The 15,293-nt window shown below is 40.4% G+C and overlaps 2 protein-coding genes across 2 annotated transcripts; both read left to right on the plus strand.

The window, feature by feature from the left end:
* The first annotated feature begins 8,742 nt into the window (after window positions 1-8,742).
* LOC125314179 lies at window positions 8,743-9,204 on the plus strand. The gene has a single exon (XM_048275678.1). The coding sequence runs from the start codon at window positions 8,743-8,745 to the stop codon at window positions 9,202-9,204; it is 462 nt and encodes a 153-aa protein (XP_048131635.1).
* A 3,918-nt stretch (window positions 9,205-13,122) lies between these two features.
* Window positions 13,123-13,773, plus strand: LOC115746501. The gene has a single exon (XM_030682287.2). The coding sequence runs from the start codon at window positions 13,123-13,125 to the stop codon at window positions 13,771-13,773; it is 651 nt and encodes a 216-aa protein (XP_030538147.2).
* Window positions 13,774-15,293: the final 1,520 nt, after the last annotated feature.

Raw genomic sequence — 15,293 nt, forward strand, 5'->3', positions numbered from 1 at the left:
AAGCGGTGTTTGCTTTTAATTGTTGTGCATGATTTATCGTCTTTGCACTACACTGCACACAACCCGTGACCGGACCTGAGTCACACTAATAGTTTTAAGATGGTATTTAGATGGTCCTTTAACCTTGGCGGTAAGGCTTCGCTAAAGGTTATCCCATCCGGATCCCGAAAATTTTTTCAAAAAATGGCTCAAGGGTCGTTCTCATACACGTGAGGCTACGATGCATGAGAATTGCCCTTGTCGACCGAACCAAGCCGAAGTGATTGGACCCGACTAGTCATGACTATTGTACGCGAGGTTGCGACTAGTCATGATGATTGCGCGCGAGGCTGCGACATGTCATTTCGTTCATCATTTCACTTTGCAAAAGCCTTTTGGATAGATAGAATAAGATTTAAATTCACAATTCATGCGCATGTCTTTGTGATTGGCATTTTCTTCGTATGAGAGGTAATTTCTTGTCTCTTGTACCATGTTATCTCATTTTTATTTTGGGCCGGTCCATGGTTTAGGTTGATTGTTTAGAAGTTTCATTGTCTTATTTTCAATTTCGCACTTTGCTTCCGTAGCTTTTACAATTTCATCAGTTGTCCTCAATTTTGATTTGGCTTATTCCTGTTGTGCGATTTTTACTAATTTCTACGATCGAGCTTTGAGTAAGTGCCAAACACGAAAGTTGTAGACCTATGTTTCAACTAATATCTTGCAAAATTTCAGAATTAAATTCATAATTTAAGATGGCCCTTCGTTTTTTCAACAACATGCGGTTATAACAGTTTTCTGAACGTGATTGTTTTGGAGAGACACATTAAACTGATTTGATCCGTGCATTTCTAGTCTGATTGGCCAACATAAAAGTTGTTCATCACCTTCTCAACTATAAGCTCGTAAAATTTGGACATGTTTTGATCAACGTACGGATTAATACGAATTTTTTCGTAAAAGCGGACAAACTGAAAATTACATGTTTCAATCCTTTGGCCATAATCACTTTGTTCGTTTGAGTCTAGAGGGATGTCATGGGCCGGCTCGCTATTCTTGCTCCCTATACTCATTTTGGGTTTGTTACTGCGTACAGGTAATTTGTCACGGATCCTCTACACATTACTCGATCGGTCGCAAAGAGGATGGCCGACATCAACGCTATCGTCGGTGCTGCCCTAGACGAGAAACTTGGCTCCTTGATCGAGCGCTTTGAAGGGATGATGTCCCGAAAGATGGAAGAAATTATGGCCGCCTTCACCGCCAAACTTCAATCATCCGCCGCCATCCCGCCGCTTCCTGCTCTAGTTCCTCCTACGGACAACTTCGGTAAAGCCCCGGAAGCTACTCCCTATCCGACAATGCCGGTAGAGGATGTGATCATCACGGGCGTGAGCTCGAGCACACCGCCCGTAGTCCCAATCCCTCAAGCCAGCCCCGTGGCCCCCGGATTGAATGGTGATGCGGCCAAGCTGTTGGCCCAAATGGAACAGAGGATCCGAGAGGTTGAGGGGACTCACAACAGATTGACCTGTCTATCTTTTCAAAGGTCACGGTGCGGGAGAAGTTCAAGATGCCCAACTTTGAGAAGTATGATGGAACTTCCAACCCGGTTCAGCACGTTCGGATGTACCAGGCAAGAATGAACAAGCATGTGACCAACGGCCCTTTAATGGTTCAGACTTTCCAGGCTAGTTTAAAAGAAGCTGCCATGAGATGGTATACAGACTACGAGATCTACCGGATGGATGATTGGGAGAAGGCAGCTAATGTTTTCATCAAACATTTTAGCTTTAACTTGGATGTGCTCACCACCAGAGAAGACCTTGAGCAGCTTGAGATGAAAAAAGGAGAAACAATCAAGCAGTATGCCACCAGGTGGAGGAACGTGGCATCTCAGTTGAAACCAGTCCCTCCCGAAAGGGAACTCATGAAATTGTTTGTTTCCACCCCGCCACCGATTATGAGAACTCGAATTTTGGGATCTGCCGCCACGTCATTTAGCTATCTCATCGCGATGGCTGAAGAAATTGAGAACGGCATGAAGAAAGGTTGGTACGGTGATGTCACCACGATGACTAAGAGATTTGCGGTAAGGAAAGACAAAGAGCCGGCCCCACAGGTCAACATGACCTACAGCCAAAAACCCACGACCCGGACGCCGGTCGTACGGGTTCCAACCCAAGAAGAGGCCAATTTCGGCGTGCAACGACAAAGAGAGAATCAACGGTCCCCTCGGCGGTTTACCCCTCTACCGGGAACCCCGTCGCAAGTACTCGCGGTTCTACGTAAGAGAGGTTTATCGACTTCCGAGCCTCTACGACCCAAGAACCCGAGCTCGCCGAGATATGATCCATCAAAGAAATGCGATTACCATTGCGGGGAGCTCGGACATGACACCGACGGCTGTATCGTGTTGAAGCATCGGATTCAAGATCTTCTTGATTCTAAGGCATTCTCGTTCCAAGGCAACAAACAGCCAAATGTCCAGAATAATCCTTTGCCGGATCATTCTGGTAAAATTAATGCTGTATTCGGGCTGGGAATCAGACAGGTTGGTGCTAGTAAGGATGAAGGAGTCTTCGATATCGCCGGTTGTTTTGATGATATAACCATTGCTGCTATATCCGAAGACGGAGCGCATAAGGAGGAACCTTACCCGACGCCTAAACCTTCCAAATCATTCATTAATGCCATATGTGATGATCCACTGGAGGGTTTAGATTCGGAGTAACATCTTTATGTTTATGCAATCCCCTACGTGGGACATTTTCTGTTTCCTTTAGATTTTGGATCGCATTTGGATTTCTATTCTGTCTTGCACTCTTGGATTTTCTTTCCTAGAAGATGTAATTTCATATCAATAAAATTGCACCATTTTTCGAATCTTGTTGAAGTATCCCAAACCAACCCGATGACGATAACCAACGACCAACAAGTTTGTTATCATGGTAAGAACCGAGGGTTGGGCTTCTTCAAGAATTCATGTCCCATGGTTTTGAAAAATAAAAATAAAAATAAAAATAAATTCTTCAAAAAAATCACACCGCAATTAAGCCCCGTTTGTCCTTCTGATTTTGTTACTTTATGTTTCAAGGGGATACATGAGGAGGAAAACCTAGTGGATTTAGAAGTATACGACCTAGATGGGTCCAGATCTGATTATGAGGAAATTCGTCGGGATTTCGAACGTTATGAGGAGATCAAGCCCTTGACAGGTGAACAAACTATCTCGGTCAACCTAGGCGATGCGGAAAACCCTAAAGAAGTTAAGATCGGGGCAAACCTTTCCAAAGAGATGATCGAGCGCTTGATTAAGCTCCCGAAGGATTACCGGGACATTTTCCCCTGGTCCTATGCAGATATGCCCGGTCTTGACCGTTCCATTGTCGAACATTGTTTGCCAATCGATCCTTCGGCTAAGCCAGTAGTGCAAAAATCAAGGCGACCGGACCAAAGTTGATTGGAAGATCAATACCGGGAAAACCTATCGAGCAAAAGGTACCCGGCCACTTCCCAATCAAGAATACAGGCCATACCAACCTTCCGCTGGTGGTTCTAGCAAGACACCAGTTGATCATCCCTACAAGTTTCCGAGCAACGGCAGAAGCTCAAGCTCAAGGAGTCAAACCGCTCACGGCGAGAACAAAGTGGGAAATCTGTCGCCGGTGTTAGCAAGTAACACCGCCCAATTCGAGTATCAATCAGAAGATTACTTTGATGATGAGCTCACCACCTTGATTAGCCGGTTCGGAGCTGAAGGACCTCCCGAGTTGTGATCCGAAGCAAGTGATTATGGATCCTTGAACAACGATCGTTGGTGTATGATCCAAGACAAAATCGGTCGATCATTGGAATGGCCAGCAAAAGAGGGGATTGCCAACTGTTTTGAGAACAATATAGCAAAAAGTGAACCAACCGTGGACGCCAACATCACCACGGCCTGGTGGTTGGGGGAATGACAGTGGTCCGAGGCGTCCCAGGTTCGATCCCGGGATTTGGCATTAATGTACAAAGATTAATAAAAACCTTTTTGCTTCGCAGTTCAATGCCGATTGAAGCTCAGCCCAGATGGTTACAAAACCGGAGAGATAACATCCCGGACATACAATCCGATCCAGATGAATCGATCTTTTCAATTCAAAGTTCGCAAGGAATACGTACAAGGGTAAAGCGGTATCGTTTCAACTCGTTTAGAACATGAGAACATACATTGATGCTTTCCCTTTTGATTTTTACAGGGGTCACTGCCTTTCCAGATAGGGAAGTATCCATTCTCCTTGAAAAATTAATGAAATAAGAAATTCCTGGAGCCTTTGACAATCTCATGTCTCGAACCGGATAATGAAGTTTTGCAACTCATTTGCATGAGCAGGGGCAACTCCCAATCCACGCCCCTAAGAAGTTTCTTATGTGCTTGCGAATTCTGTCCACCAAGATAAAAAGTTGTTGCATTTTATATGCTCAAAAACACTCATACATTGCATAGTTTGCGCATGACTGTTCCTCATGTTTAATTTACCAACTCTGAATAAGGAACATGAACTACATAAGATACATCGAATGTATGGAATGGGGCAGGGCGGGATGATGAAAGGCAATCCTTTCCCAAACACGTCCCATTTTTTCAGGCGAGATGAACGGTGGCCAAATTCCGCATTCCCCGAGGTAAAGAGTTTTCTCGCAAAAGGTACGATAACCGAAGTAACGGAGGCGTTCATTTCTCTATCCTAAACACTACAGGTTATCCATTGATTACCCCTTTTGAGCGGTGGTTTCATTTCTTTACCCCTGTCAAGAACCACCCTACATCGGGGTCCAGACGAGTTAATTCTAACAGCAACACGAGGTAAATGGTTAGAAATTTTCTTGCTCGGACTAACATTAATCTGCGGGTGTTTCTTTGCATTTATACTCGAATTTTAATTCAAGTGCCTTAGGATGATGAAGATCATTCACTTCTCTATCCTATACACTTCATTCTTTGCATAGCCCACTTGAGCCTGCAAATTCATTTCTTAAACCCCTATTGGTGATCATTTGCTCATTCCAAAGGCGAAGATAGCATTTTCCCAAGGATTAGAATTGGAGATGGTCGAGTCAACAGAGAATTCCCGAATGATCATTATGCTTGTTGTAATTCCTGGTTCAAAGTCATGGGATTGTAAAAAAAGGAGAGGCAAACTCAGCTTAAAGGAGAAGGGCCCGCTCTAAAAAAAAAAAAACCAAAAAAAAAAAAAAAGCAAAATAAAGAGATGTCGAAGGGCTCTCAAAGAAAAAGGAAAAGAAATCTTTTCTCGAAAAAAAGAAGAAAAAAAGAAAAATGAGAGTCGGGAGTAAGAAAAGCAAAGGCCGATCTCATATGAAAATTTCAAGCATAGGAAAAGCAAAGTGCCTACCAAAAGTAAGGCCAATGCACATTCATTTGTAAAGTACTTCTGAATTTTGAATGTACATTTTTGCATGTTAAGTTGTAAATTCCATGTACATGTTTGCATTGTGTCTCTTGCAAATCCTTGACAGACACTTGTTGTGAAGAAGACTCCCCAAGAAATCGGTTTGTAAAGTGCAATTTTCAGTAGAAAACTACCATCCCTCATTCAATGATGGTATTCTTTCTGAAGACATTTCCGGAAGACCAAGATCGGTGACTAGTCGGCGATGATCACCAACGTCAAGCCCCTTCTCATTTAATTTCTGAGCCAAAACGAGCATTTTCGTTCCTCGGTCCCCAATCCTAGCCTACGTTATAACCCTCCAAAGTCTCTTCTGATTAGGGCACTTGAGTTAACGTAGAGTTAAATGATTTTAAGCATCACTCGAAGAAGTTCGAGCAAGATTATTTCTCTCTCATTTTTGCAGGATTCTTGACTTGTAAATCCGGAGCAAATGATGAAGAAATTCATTTCAAAGACACCTTGACTCAACCGGAGTCCCCTTTGTAAACCTTTGACCTAGCTCTCATTACGGTCCTAATCAAGACCTCCGGATCGACTCGGTCGTATCAATTGCGAGATTACTTGGATCCTTATCGAATGCGATGATGGAAAGATTGAGTGATTTCTCTTGAATCCTCAGCAGACAGGATAAATAGCTTTTCTCGAGAGTGAGAGAAAGCCCTTTCGGACCGAAGTCCCCCATTCAGCTCACATTCGAGGTATTCGTAATGTGAGAACCTCCCTGGACAAAATTGGTAATACATTCCCGATGTTCGAGTTCCCTCCCAAGGTCTCGAAATTCATCCAAGGATTATTGAATGAGCAAGTTTTTGCTGGCAAATGCCTACCAGGTACGATATGACAGCTTCCGTTCCTTGATTAATCGTTTGGAGAACCCGGGTAAGTTTTCTGAACCCCTTTTCAAATTAACAACTCTTCTCATGATAGTTGTTATGATTCAATTCAGGCAATATGCCCCTTTTGTACTTATCGATTCCATTCGATGGTGCTCCTATCAAATATTGTTCAATTCGGGCAATATGCCTCTTCCGTCAAGTCGTGTAGACATATGCACTCGGCGATCTTGACATCTTATCAAATCATAACGACGTAGCTCTTATGGTTTCAATCTCGGGACGTGAAGACATATGCACTCGGCGATCTTGACATCTTATCAAATCATAACGACGTAGCTCTTATGGTTTCAATCTCGGGACGTGAAGACATATGCATCGGCGATCTTGACATCTCTTCAAATCATAACGACGTAGCTCTTATGATTTGTATCGATCACGAAGACGTATGCACCGGTGATCTTGACCTTTAGTCGGCTCATAATGACATAGCTCTTATGATTTTCGGCTCCTTTATCAAATCATGAAGACATAAGCACCCATATTTTTGATCCAAACCAAATCATAACGACGTAGCTCTTATGATTTTGGTTCCCCTTTATCGAATCGTGAAGACATATGCACTCGGCGATTTTGACATTTAATCAACTCACAACGACGTAGCTCTTGTGAACTTGATCCCACTTCTTTCGACTCACAACGACATAGCTCTTGTGATCTCAAACGACACACATATCTTGCGCTGTCTTGCATTAGGGAGAAGTCTCCGATAACAGATAGGCCAAATACCTTAAAATCCTTGCATCTGCAAAAAGAAGCTTGGAAATTAAGAGAACCATTAGCTTACGAGAAATTTGGTAAAACAGGTATTCTTGTATGCGATCCATGTGCGAGTTTCTCTAACATGAAAAAGGGAAATTATGACACGTGTTATTTACAGTCTTGCATATCATGCATCACTTCATTACATAAAAAATGGGATTAAAACTCCCGCCAAAAAGTTCATCCATAATTTGCACTGTCAAAATTTAGGATTCAATTTTGTCTTTGAGCGGAACCTCTACGAGCCTCCACTCAAAGAGGGGCAGCTGTTGACGCCTAAATTTTGATTAATCTATTTTTTGCATAAAAATTATAAAAAAATCATCTCACATATTTATTTTTAGCGTACATTGCATTGGCATATAATCGGGCAAGCAGAACACTTAATTTAGCATGCGTCTAGACTAGGCACGGGATGGAAAAATACACCGAGAAGATTTGAAACTTCAGGGACTATATTGCAAATACTTAAAACTTCGGGGATCGTATTGCAAATACTTGAAATTTCGGGACTGCATTGCAAATACCAAGAGAAGATGAAGAAGGGAAGATAATGAAGGGAAGATGATGAAGGGAAGGTGATGAAGAGAAGATGATGATGAAGGAAGATGATGAAGGGAAGATGATGAAGGGAAGATGGTGAAGAGAAGATGAAGAAGAGAAGATGGAGAAGGGAAGATGGTGAAAAGAGGATGGTGAAATTTGGCTATAAAAGGGGGAAGTGGAAGAGAATTGAGAGAGAGAGTAGAAGAGAATTGAGAGAGTTTTTTAGGAAGAGTGGAAGAGAATTGAGAGAGTTTTGAGAGAGTTTTTGAGAGGAATTTTTAGAGAGGAAAAAGAGAGTTCTTGAGAAAAATCAGAAGAGAAAATTCGAGAGTGAAGAAAAGTGTTTTAGTCGAGCATCATCTTCGACGAGTCCCGACACATATTTCGCCCCTCGCAACCCAACAACGCCATTGCTTGCCATTTTCGACGACAGCCGCGTTCTTCCAACTCCGAGATCTTGAAGGGAACTATAATGTGTATGTGAGTAAGATTTTGTGTAATAGAAGGTAATCCTTTCCATCTCGATCTACAAAAATGTAATCGTTTGGTTTGAACATTTGTTTGTTTATTTTAGACATGCCACGTGTTCCAAATTTTAGCATTATTACATGTTAATTTATTTCTGTAAATACTCGTGACTCGGCTGCGTTTTCTTTCTTTCTAAATCACCCATGGTGTATATCGTACAAAGTTCAATGTTTTACATCCCCATAAAAAAGAAGAAAAAACCAAAAAAATTGCATCTTTGAATTTCAAGCAAAATCCATCAAAATTGCCAAATCAAATATTTTTCATGAAAATGGTACCGAAAGGGCGTTAGAGAAATCTGACGTAACCAAATCCCCGAATTCAAAATCTCTGGTTCGCGGAAATAAGATAGTTTTCTCCCGCTATTTTATTTAGGTTTCTAATCAACCTACCGAAAATGATTAGTGGCGACTCCAAATTGAAATCACATTGCATGTTAATTATTTGAACCTTAAGTTGCGATTTGGTATGGACTTGGGAGAGTCCGAGTTAGGTTAGTTAAATAATTAACCCGATAATCCATTAGCCCGAAAATAAACTCGTTTATTTTTTAGGTCGCGACACTAGTCATCATGAAGTTCAAGTCCCCCAAGTTCGGGGTCGGCGACTTTGCCGTCCGGACTCTGACCGTCGGGACTCAGGCCTCGCCTTCATTCGACATGAGCTTTGTTGCCCCAATCCGAGTCAAGAACACCAACTGGGGTCCCTTCAAGTACGACGCCTCCACTGTTGACTTCACCTATGGAGGTGTCCAGGTGGGACAAGCAATCATCCCCAAGAGCAAGGCCAACTTCAAGTCAACCAAGAAGATCGACGTGAATGTGACTTTGAGCTCTGCTAATTTGCCCAGCAATATCAATTCGAATCTCGGGAGCGAACTGAGCTCTGGGGTCATAACTTTGACAAGTCAGGGTGAGCTTAAAGGGAAGATTACAGTCATGTTCATGTTCAAGAAGAAAAAGACCTCGCAAATGAATTGCACCATGGCTATTGATACCACAACAAAGGCGGTCCAATCCTTGTCGTGTAAATGAGGATGCTGAGTGTGATTCACGGTGATCAATAGTTTGTGAGCTTGCTTGTATGTTTTCTTCCCATGAGTTTTTCATGGATTAAGTAGAGAAATTTATGTATTTCTATCTTCTTCTTGATTGGGTCATTTCTTTTTAAATTCTTTATTTTTTGTGGATACATGTCTACTAGTGTACCGACACCAAGTACTTTTGATTTATTCTTTCTGCATTCCATAGGGAATACTATTTTCATCCTCTGGCGAAAACAAATATCACGAGTATGACTGGTTCGCTGTATTACTTCCATTTGGATTCTCATGGTTTAGAATTAGCGTAGACATCTTAAATTTTTTTTTTCCGGAACAAACATCTTCATTTCATGTGAAAAGTGAATTAACTTGCTACTACTTACAAAGACCGCCCAATGCCACATAGACAGATCTGTCATAGTATCAAGGCTCAAACGACGGCCAATCACAAAATCTCACATCATCATTAGTGATAAATACATGCTAAGAAATTTCACTCCAGTAACTACGGTTTTGCCAAAAGGCGATGTGCACTTAAATTCGGCGTCCCCAGCACCACCACCGTATAAAGACCATAGGATCACAAATAGGTTGAAGAAACATAGAAAAAGTCTTGTAAATCCCAAATTTATATTTAAATCGGGATAAAAGAGCATCCAAATCTAAATCTTTCTCTAAATCAGGAGAGAAAGGCTATGAAAGAGATAACAGTTGATCACAAAATCACTTTTAGATAAGCCAATTATTGAAACAACAGCAAAAAATCTCGAAGACTTGTAGAGTGTTCAACTATTTGGAGCAAGCACCTGGAGCTGCCGAGCAAGCGAGAAGATTCGGATAAAATAGATTCTTTCGAAGCACTCACGCTTTGATTTTTAGAGCTCACTTCTGTGGAAAATGTCAATTACGTAGTTCATGAAATCGACAGAGAAATTAAAAGATAGAGAAATAAAGAAACAAAAAGGGGACAGGATGTAGCGGAAAGAAGGGGAGGGAGGGGGAGAGAGATCCCTCGGTGATGTCTGCTCCAGTGAAGAAGGATGGGCGGCGGCTTCAGAGAAAGCCCAAGGGGATGGGCAGTGTGTTGTCTGCTCGGACATCTTGAATTGGATCTCTTAATTATGATGTGGACAGAGAACTCCGCATATTGTGTACTTCGGACTCTTAGGAACATATTTGACGACCCTTGATGATGGGCTTTGGTCATGGTTCTTTTCGAGCTTCATAACCTTGAAATTTTTCTTCCCCTTGCATTTATACGTGTACAGATACATATGAAACTTGAAAATTTTTCCTATCAATTTGTAATTATTAGTTCTTTTTATTCAACACAGAAGGACACTTGGCCAAAGTGTGACCCGTTTGCCATAAATAAGTATTATGAGGGAAAATTATCAAAAAAATATTGAACTTATTACAATTGTGTCAATTTAATTCTAAACTTTTTTTTATCAATTGAGTTGTAAATCTTTTATATTTGTGCCAATTATGTCCATTTGGTCATTCGGTGATGACATGGGCAATTTTTAACATTATTTTATATATTTTTAAAATATTTTGATTATTATTATTCTTTTAATTTCTTGTCCTTTTTTTTTTTGTTAGGGCCGACAAGAGGCCGCCAACCACTAGCCGAGGGCCTGCAAGCCCTGCTGACCACAAATCGAGTACAGAGAGAGATGACAAGGACCAAAGGGGTTGGGATCTTGCCAGCAAAGGCAAGCTGCGGTGAGTAGTGCGAAGGTCACAATGGCTATTGGCACGGCGGTGGCGGCGATGCACAGTAGTAGATGTGATTTCTGCTATCCCTACCCTTGTTATGCATGTGGTTTCTCCTTCCAGTATAATGTGAGCGTTGCAATTTTATTTCAGCTTGTTTTGGTTTAGTTCGAATATCGTATAAACCTAAAATCAAATCGAAACAATTATAATAACCCTTTTATAATTGTATAGGGATCCACAACCCAAACAGAAAAGACCCGAAAATTTCGGGCCGTTCGGTTCAGTTCGGGTATACAATTCCTTTTTGACACCTCTAGGCCCACGTGTTACGCTTGGGCATTTAAGTAACATAAATAGTAAGAAATATACAAGTGAGAAGAAAACATTTCATATTAATATACAAAGCACCATAACTTGACTCTCGGGTCACGTTAAGATTTAAAAGTACCCATTTCAAAAGTTTTGGTTGTTAAGGCTATAAAGCAACATGGATAAAAGGCCTGTAAATCAATTTTAAGCGGAGCTACGAGAAAACTACACGCTTGGGACACATAAAAGTCAAAATATTCAAGTTCTAGAGACATAAGAGAAAAAATTGTCGAAAAAGTCTTAAATCTATTGCACTTATATTAATTCAGTCCTGAAACTTTTAATAAATTGAGTCCCAAAACTTTTCATGTTGTTTCAATTGAGTCCATCCAGCCAATTTTAGCCAAAAATTGCTGACGTGGATATTGGTTGTCCCGCTAGTACTAGCAAGGCTGGCACTAACATGAATAATTTTAAATAATATCTAAATCCTTTTCAAATGTTTTATTTTTTCTTTCATTTTTTTCTTTTCTCCCTTTTTTTTCTTTTCGTTTCTTTTCCACCTTTGTGTGGCAGGCAAGGGTCACCGAGCTTTTGTTGGCCACTGGACGACCCTCGTCGGCTGCGGGCAAGGGTTGGGATGCACAAATAGCTCGCCCCTTGTCGGCCACCCATGCTGGCCACACAAAGAAAATAAAATAAAAACAAAATAAAAAAGAACATAAAAAGTAATAAGAAAATTGGAATATCTAAAAATATTATTAAAAGTTATCCATGTCAGTACTAGTAATGCCATGTAGAATGGCTAGTGTTCATATCATCAATTTCCAACCAAAATTGACTGAATAGACTCAATTGATAAAATATGAAAATGTTGAGAACTCAATTGACCAAATTAAAAAGTTCAAGGCTAAACTGACATAAGCGCAATAGGTTTAGGATTTTTTGGATAATTTCTCCTCTAATACTATCGATCTCTCATGATATAAATGGAACATCATCTAGGAGAAGTACAATAAAGCAATATTGTAAAATTGGGCTTCGTATGGTAGGATGAATAGTGATGATAGGAGTTATCAGATATTCTCCAAAACCTTGGCTAATTTAGGTGGGGAACCGCGTGGAACACTCCATAAAAGCAATCACACGATTCCTCCATACCTAACCGCAGTCAAATATGTCCGGCCTTGATCTCATATTTAGTGCTTTTTTTTTTTTTTGCAACGATTATTTCATACTATCTGATCATCCACGATTTCCAAATAAACCATGTCAAATATTTTTAGCCATATATCCCGCATGTATCACATGATCGTGGGGATGATGATAACCTAAAAGTCAAAGGACACATGCTCTGGACTGGACTGGATTCGCTTCTGTCCCCATCGTTCCTTAAGCTTTGGTTTAGCACCCAGTTGCAAAAAACCAAAAAGAAAAAATAATAAAAAGAAAAAGAAAAAGAAAGGTTAAATAGAATATGTTTCAGATGGAAATTGAGGGATCGAAGCTTCTATTGATAGAATAATAGGTCCAACTGTCATCATTCTTTACTGAAAAAGAAATGTCCGAAGGTCATACTCGACCTATGTTGGTGCTCTAGGTGCACCTAATAGTTTCTCCTCAACCTACGTCGCATTGTTCTAGAACAGTATGATGATTTCAACGTTCGGACGCGTTGGCGTCTCAAAGAAATGGCAGTTTCCTGGAAATTGATTCTCGTGTCCACTTGTTTCGTGTCTCAAACATCGTATATATACCTCAGCATAACCAGGACTTCTCAACATTCTCAACCTTCTCAGTTCTCACATCTCCATTTTCTTCAGCGAAAAAAAAACCAACTCAAAATTCACAAACAAGTTCCCCACAAGACCATCTAGCAATGGCAGAGAAGAACCAGAACCAATACCACCCACCCGAATCCAACGGCTATCACCGGAACGATCAAGAATCGCTTCATGCAATAGAGGATGAGGAGGCCAAGCGCAAGAAGAGGATGAAGTGGACGATCGGCATCATCGCCTTCGTCATCTTTCAGGTAGTCCAAGCTCTCTTCTTCATCCTGGTCATCATGAAGTTCAAGTCCCCCAAGTTCAGGGTCGGCGACTTTGCCGTCCAGACTCTGACCGTCGGGACTCAGGCATCGCCTTCGTTCGACATGAGCTTTGTTGCCCCGATCCGAGTCAAGAACACCAACTGGGGTCCCTTCAAGTACGACGCCTCCACTGTTGACTTCACCTATGGAGGTGTCCAGGTGGGACAAGCAATCATCCCCAAGAGCAAGGCCAATTTCAAATCCACCAAGAAGATCGACGTGAGTGTGACTTTGAGCTCTGCCAATTTGCCCAGCAATATCAATTCGAATCTCGGAAGCGAACTGAGCTCAGGGGTCATAACATTGACAAGTCAGGGCGAGCTCAAAGGGAAGGTGACAGTCATGTTCATGTTCAAGAAGAAGAAGACCTCGCAAATGAATTGCACCATGGCGATCGATACCTCGACAAAGGCAGTCCAATCCTTGTCGTGTAAATGAGGATGCCGAGTCTGATTCTCAGTCATCCATAGTTTATCGGCTCGCTTGGATATTTCCCTTCCACGAGTTTTCTGTGGATTAAATCATGAAATTTATGTATTCTTATCTTCTTGTTGATTGAGTGGGTCACTCGTTCGAAAATTCTTTTAACTCTTCTGTAGACATGTTATATAGGGTACCAACACAATGTGCATTGGATTTTTCGTTCTTTTTCCCCACAGAGAATACTATTTTCATCGTGAGGATGACTTTTGGCCGGAAAAAGAAAAATCATGAGGATGCCCTGAATCTCATTAGCGATAGTTTGTCAGCTTCTAATGAAGGTCTTAGCAGGCAACATTTTATACTATATAATTATGATATAATTTTCACAAATGAATGTGCTCGGTTGAACCATAAGATCAGTTCATAGTACTGAATCTAAATTTATTTCTAGTACTTTGTTTCTGGTCGAAAAATTTGTTTATAGTATTTACTGTTAAAAAATATCTCGGTTTTGAGCTCGAAAAATATCAAGAAATACGTTTTCTGATTTGGATTGGTCAAAGGAGATGTGTGGTTGTTTGACTCTTATATGTAGCCGCACAAGAGAGAAATAAAAGCTCCCTTAAGAAGACCACTACATGGCAAAATAAGGGTTCACATAAAATTTACAATTATACATGTTTATTGTGGGGTGAAAAGGTCCACGTACAGGAAAGAAAACAAAGTAAAATATAGATTTAAGAAATTATTATGTGAATATCCTTAATTCACTATGAGATTAACAGTTTATTCTAGGTCACAAAAAAATTACCAAGAAAAATCACAAATTAATACACCTATGATAAATTTATCTCAAACTAATCTTTTGACCACTACAAATCACATACTATTACATATGTGACAAATTTAATCCAAACTAGTTTTGGTGGTACACTTATAACAAACTTACCTTATGTTAATTTTCAATAAATTTGGTTAATACTACGAAAAAATCTCAAACTTGTACAGCTAAATCACTTGTGACAAATGGAGGGTAAAAATATCAAACTCGTACACGCATTAAGCGCCACGTCTTATTCAACTTACAATTTAATGATAAAATTTAACAAAAACTAATGTGTGGTAAATTTGTAACAAGTATTCCCTTATTAGGGTTCTTTATGGTCAAAAAATTAATTTTTGGTAAATTTATCATAGGTGTACCTGTAAATTCATTCTTTCAAGAATTTATGGCCCACAACATGCTATTGTCTCACAGACACCCAAAGATTGTTATACTAGCAAATCCCTTTAGGTTTTTACTTTTGTATCTCTCGCCTTTTTTTTTTTTTTTTACGAAAGCCGCCAGTCAGTACCTTTGTTTGGAAGAAACGCAGCACAGAGAAGACAGAGACATACAAAGCGTTCTTTTTTTCCAGCAGTACAAAGAGCTCTTATTTGGTCGAAGCTTGAACACTTGCAATTTATGCTGTGAGTTTTACATCAAATTGAGTTGTTTATCTATAAATACTTTGAGTTTGGCAAAACGATACCTC

The sequence above is a fragment of the Rhodamnia argentea genome, chromosome 3 (genome assembly GCF_020921035.1).
Source record: "Rhodamnia argentea isolate NSW1041297 chromosome 3, ASM2092103v1, whole genome shotgun sequence".
NCBI classification, from domain to species: Eukaryota; Viridiplantae; Streptophyta; class Magnoliopsida; order Myrtales; family Myrtaceae; genus Rhodamnia; species Rhodamnia argentea.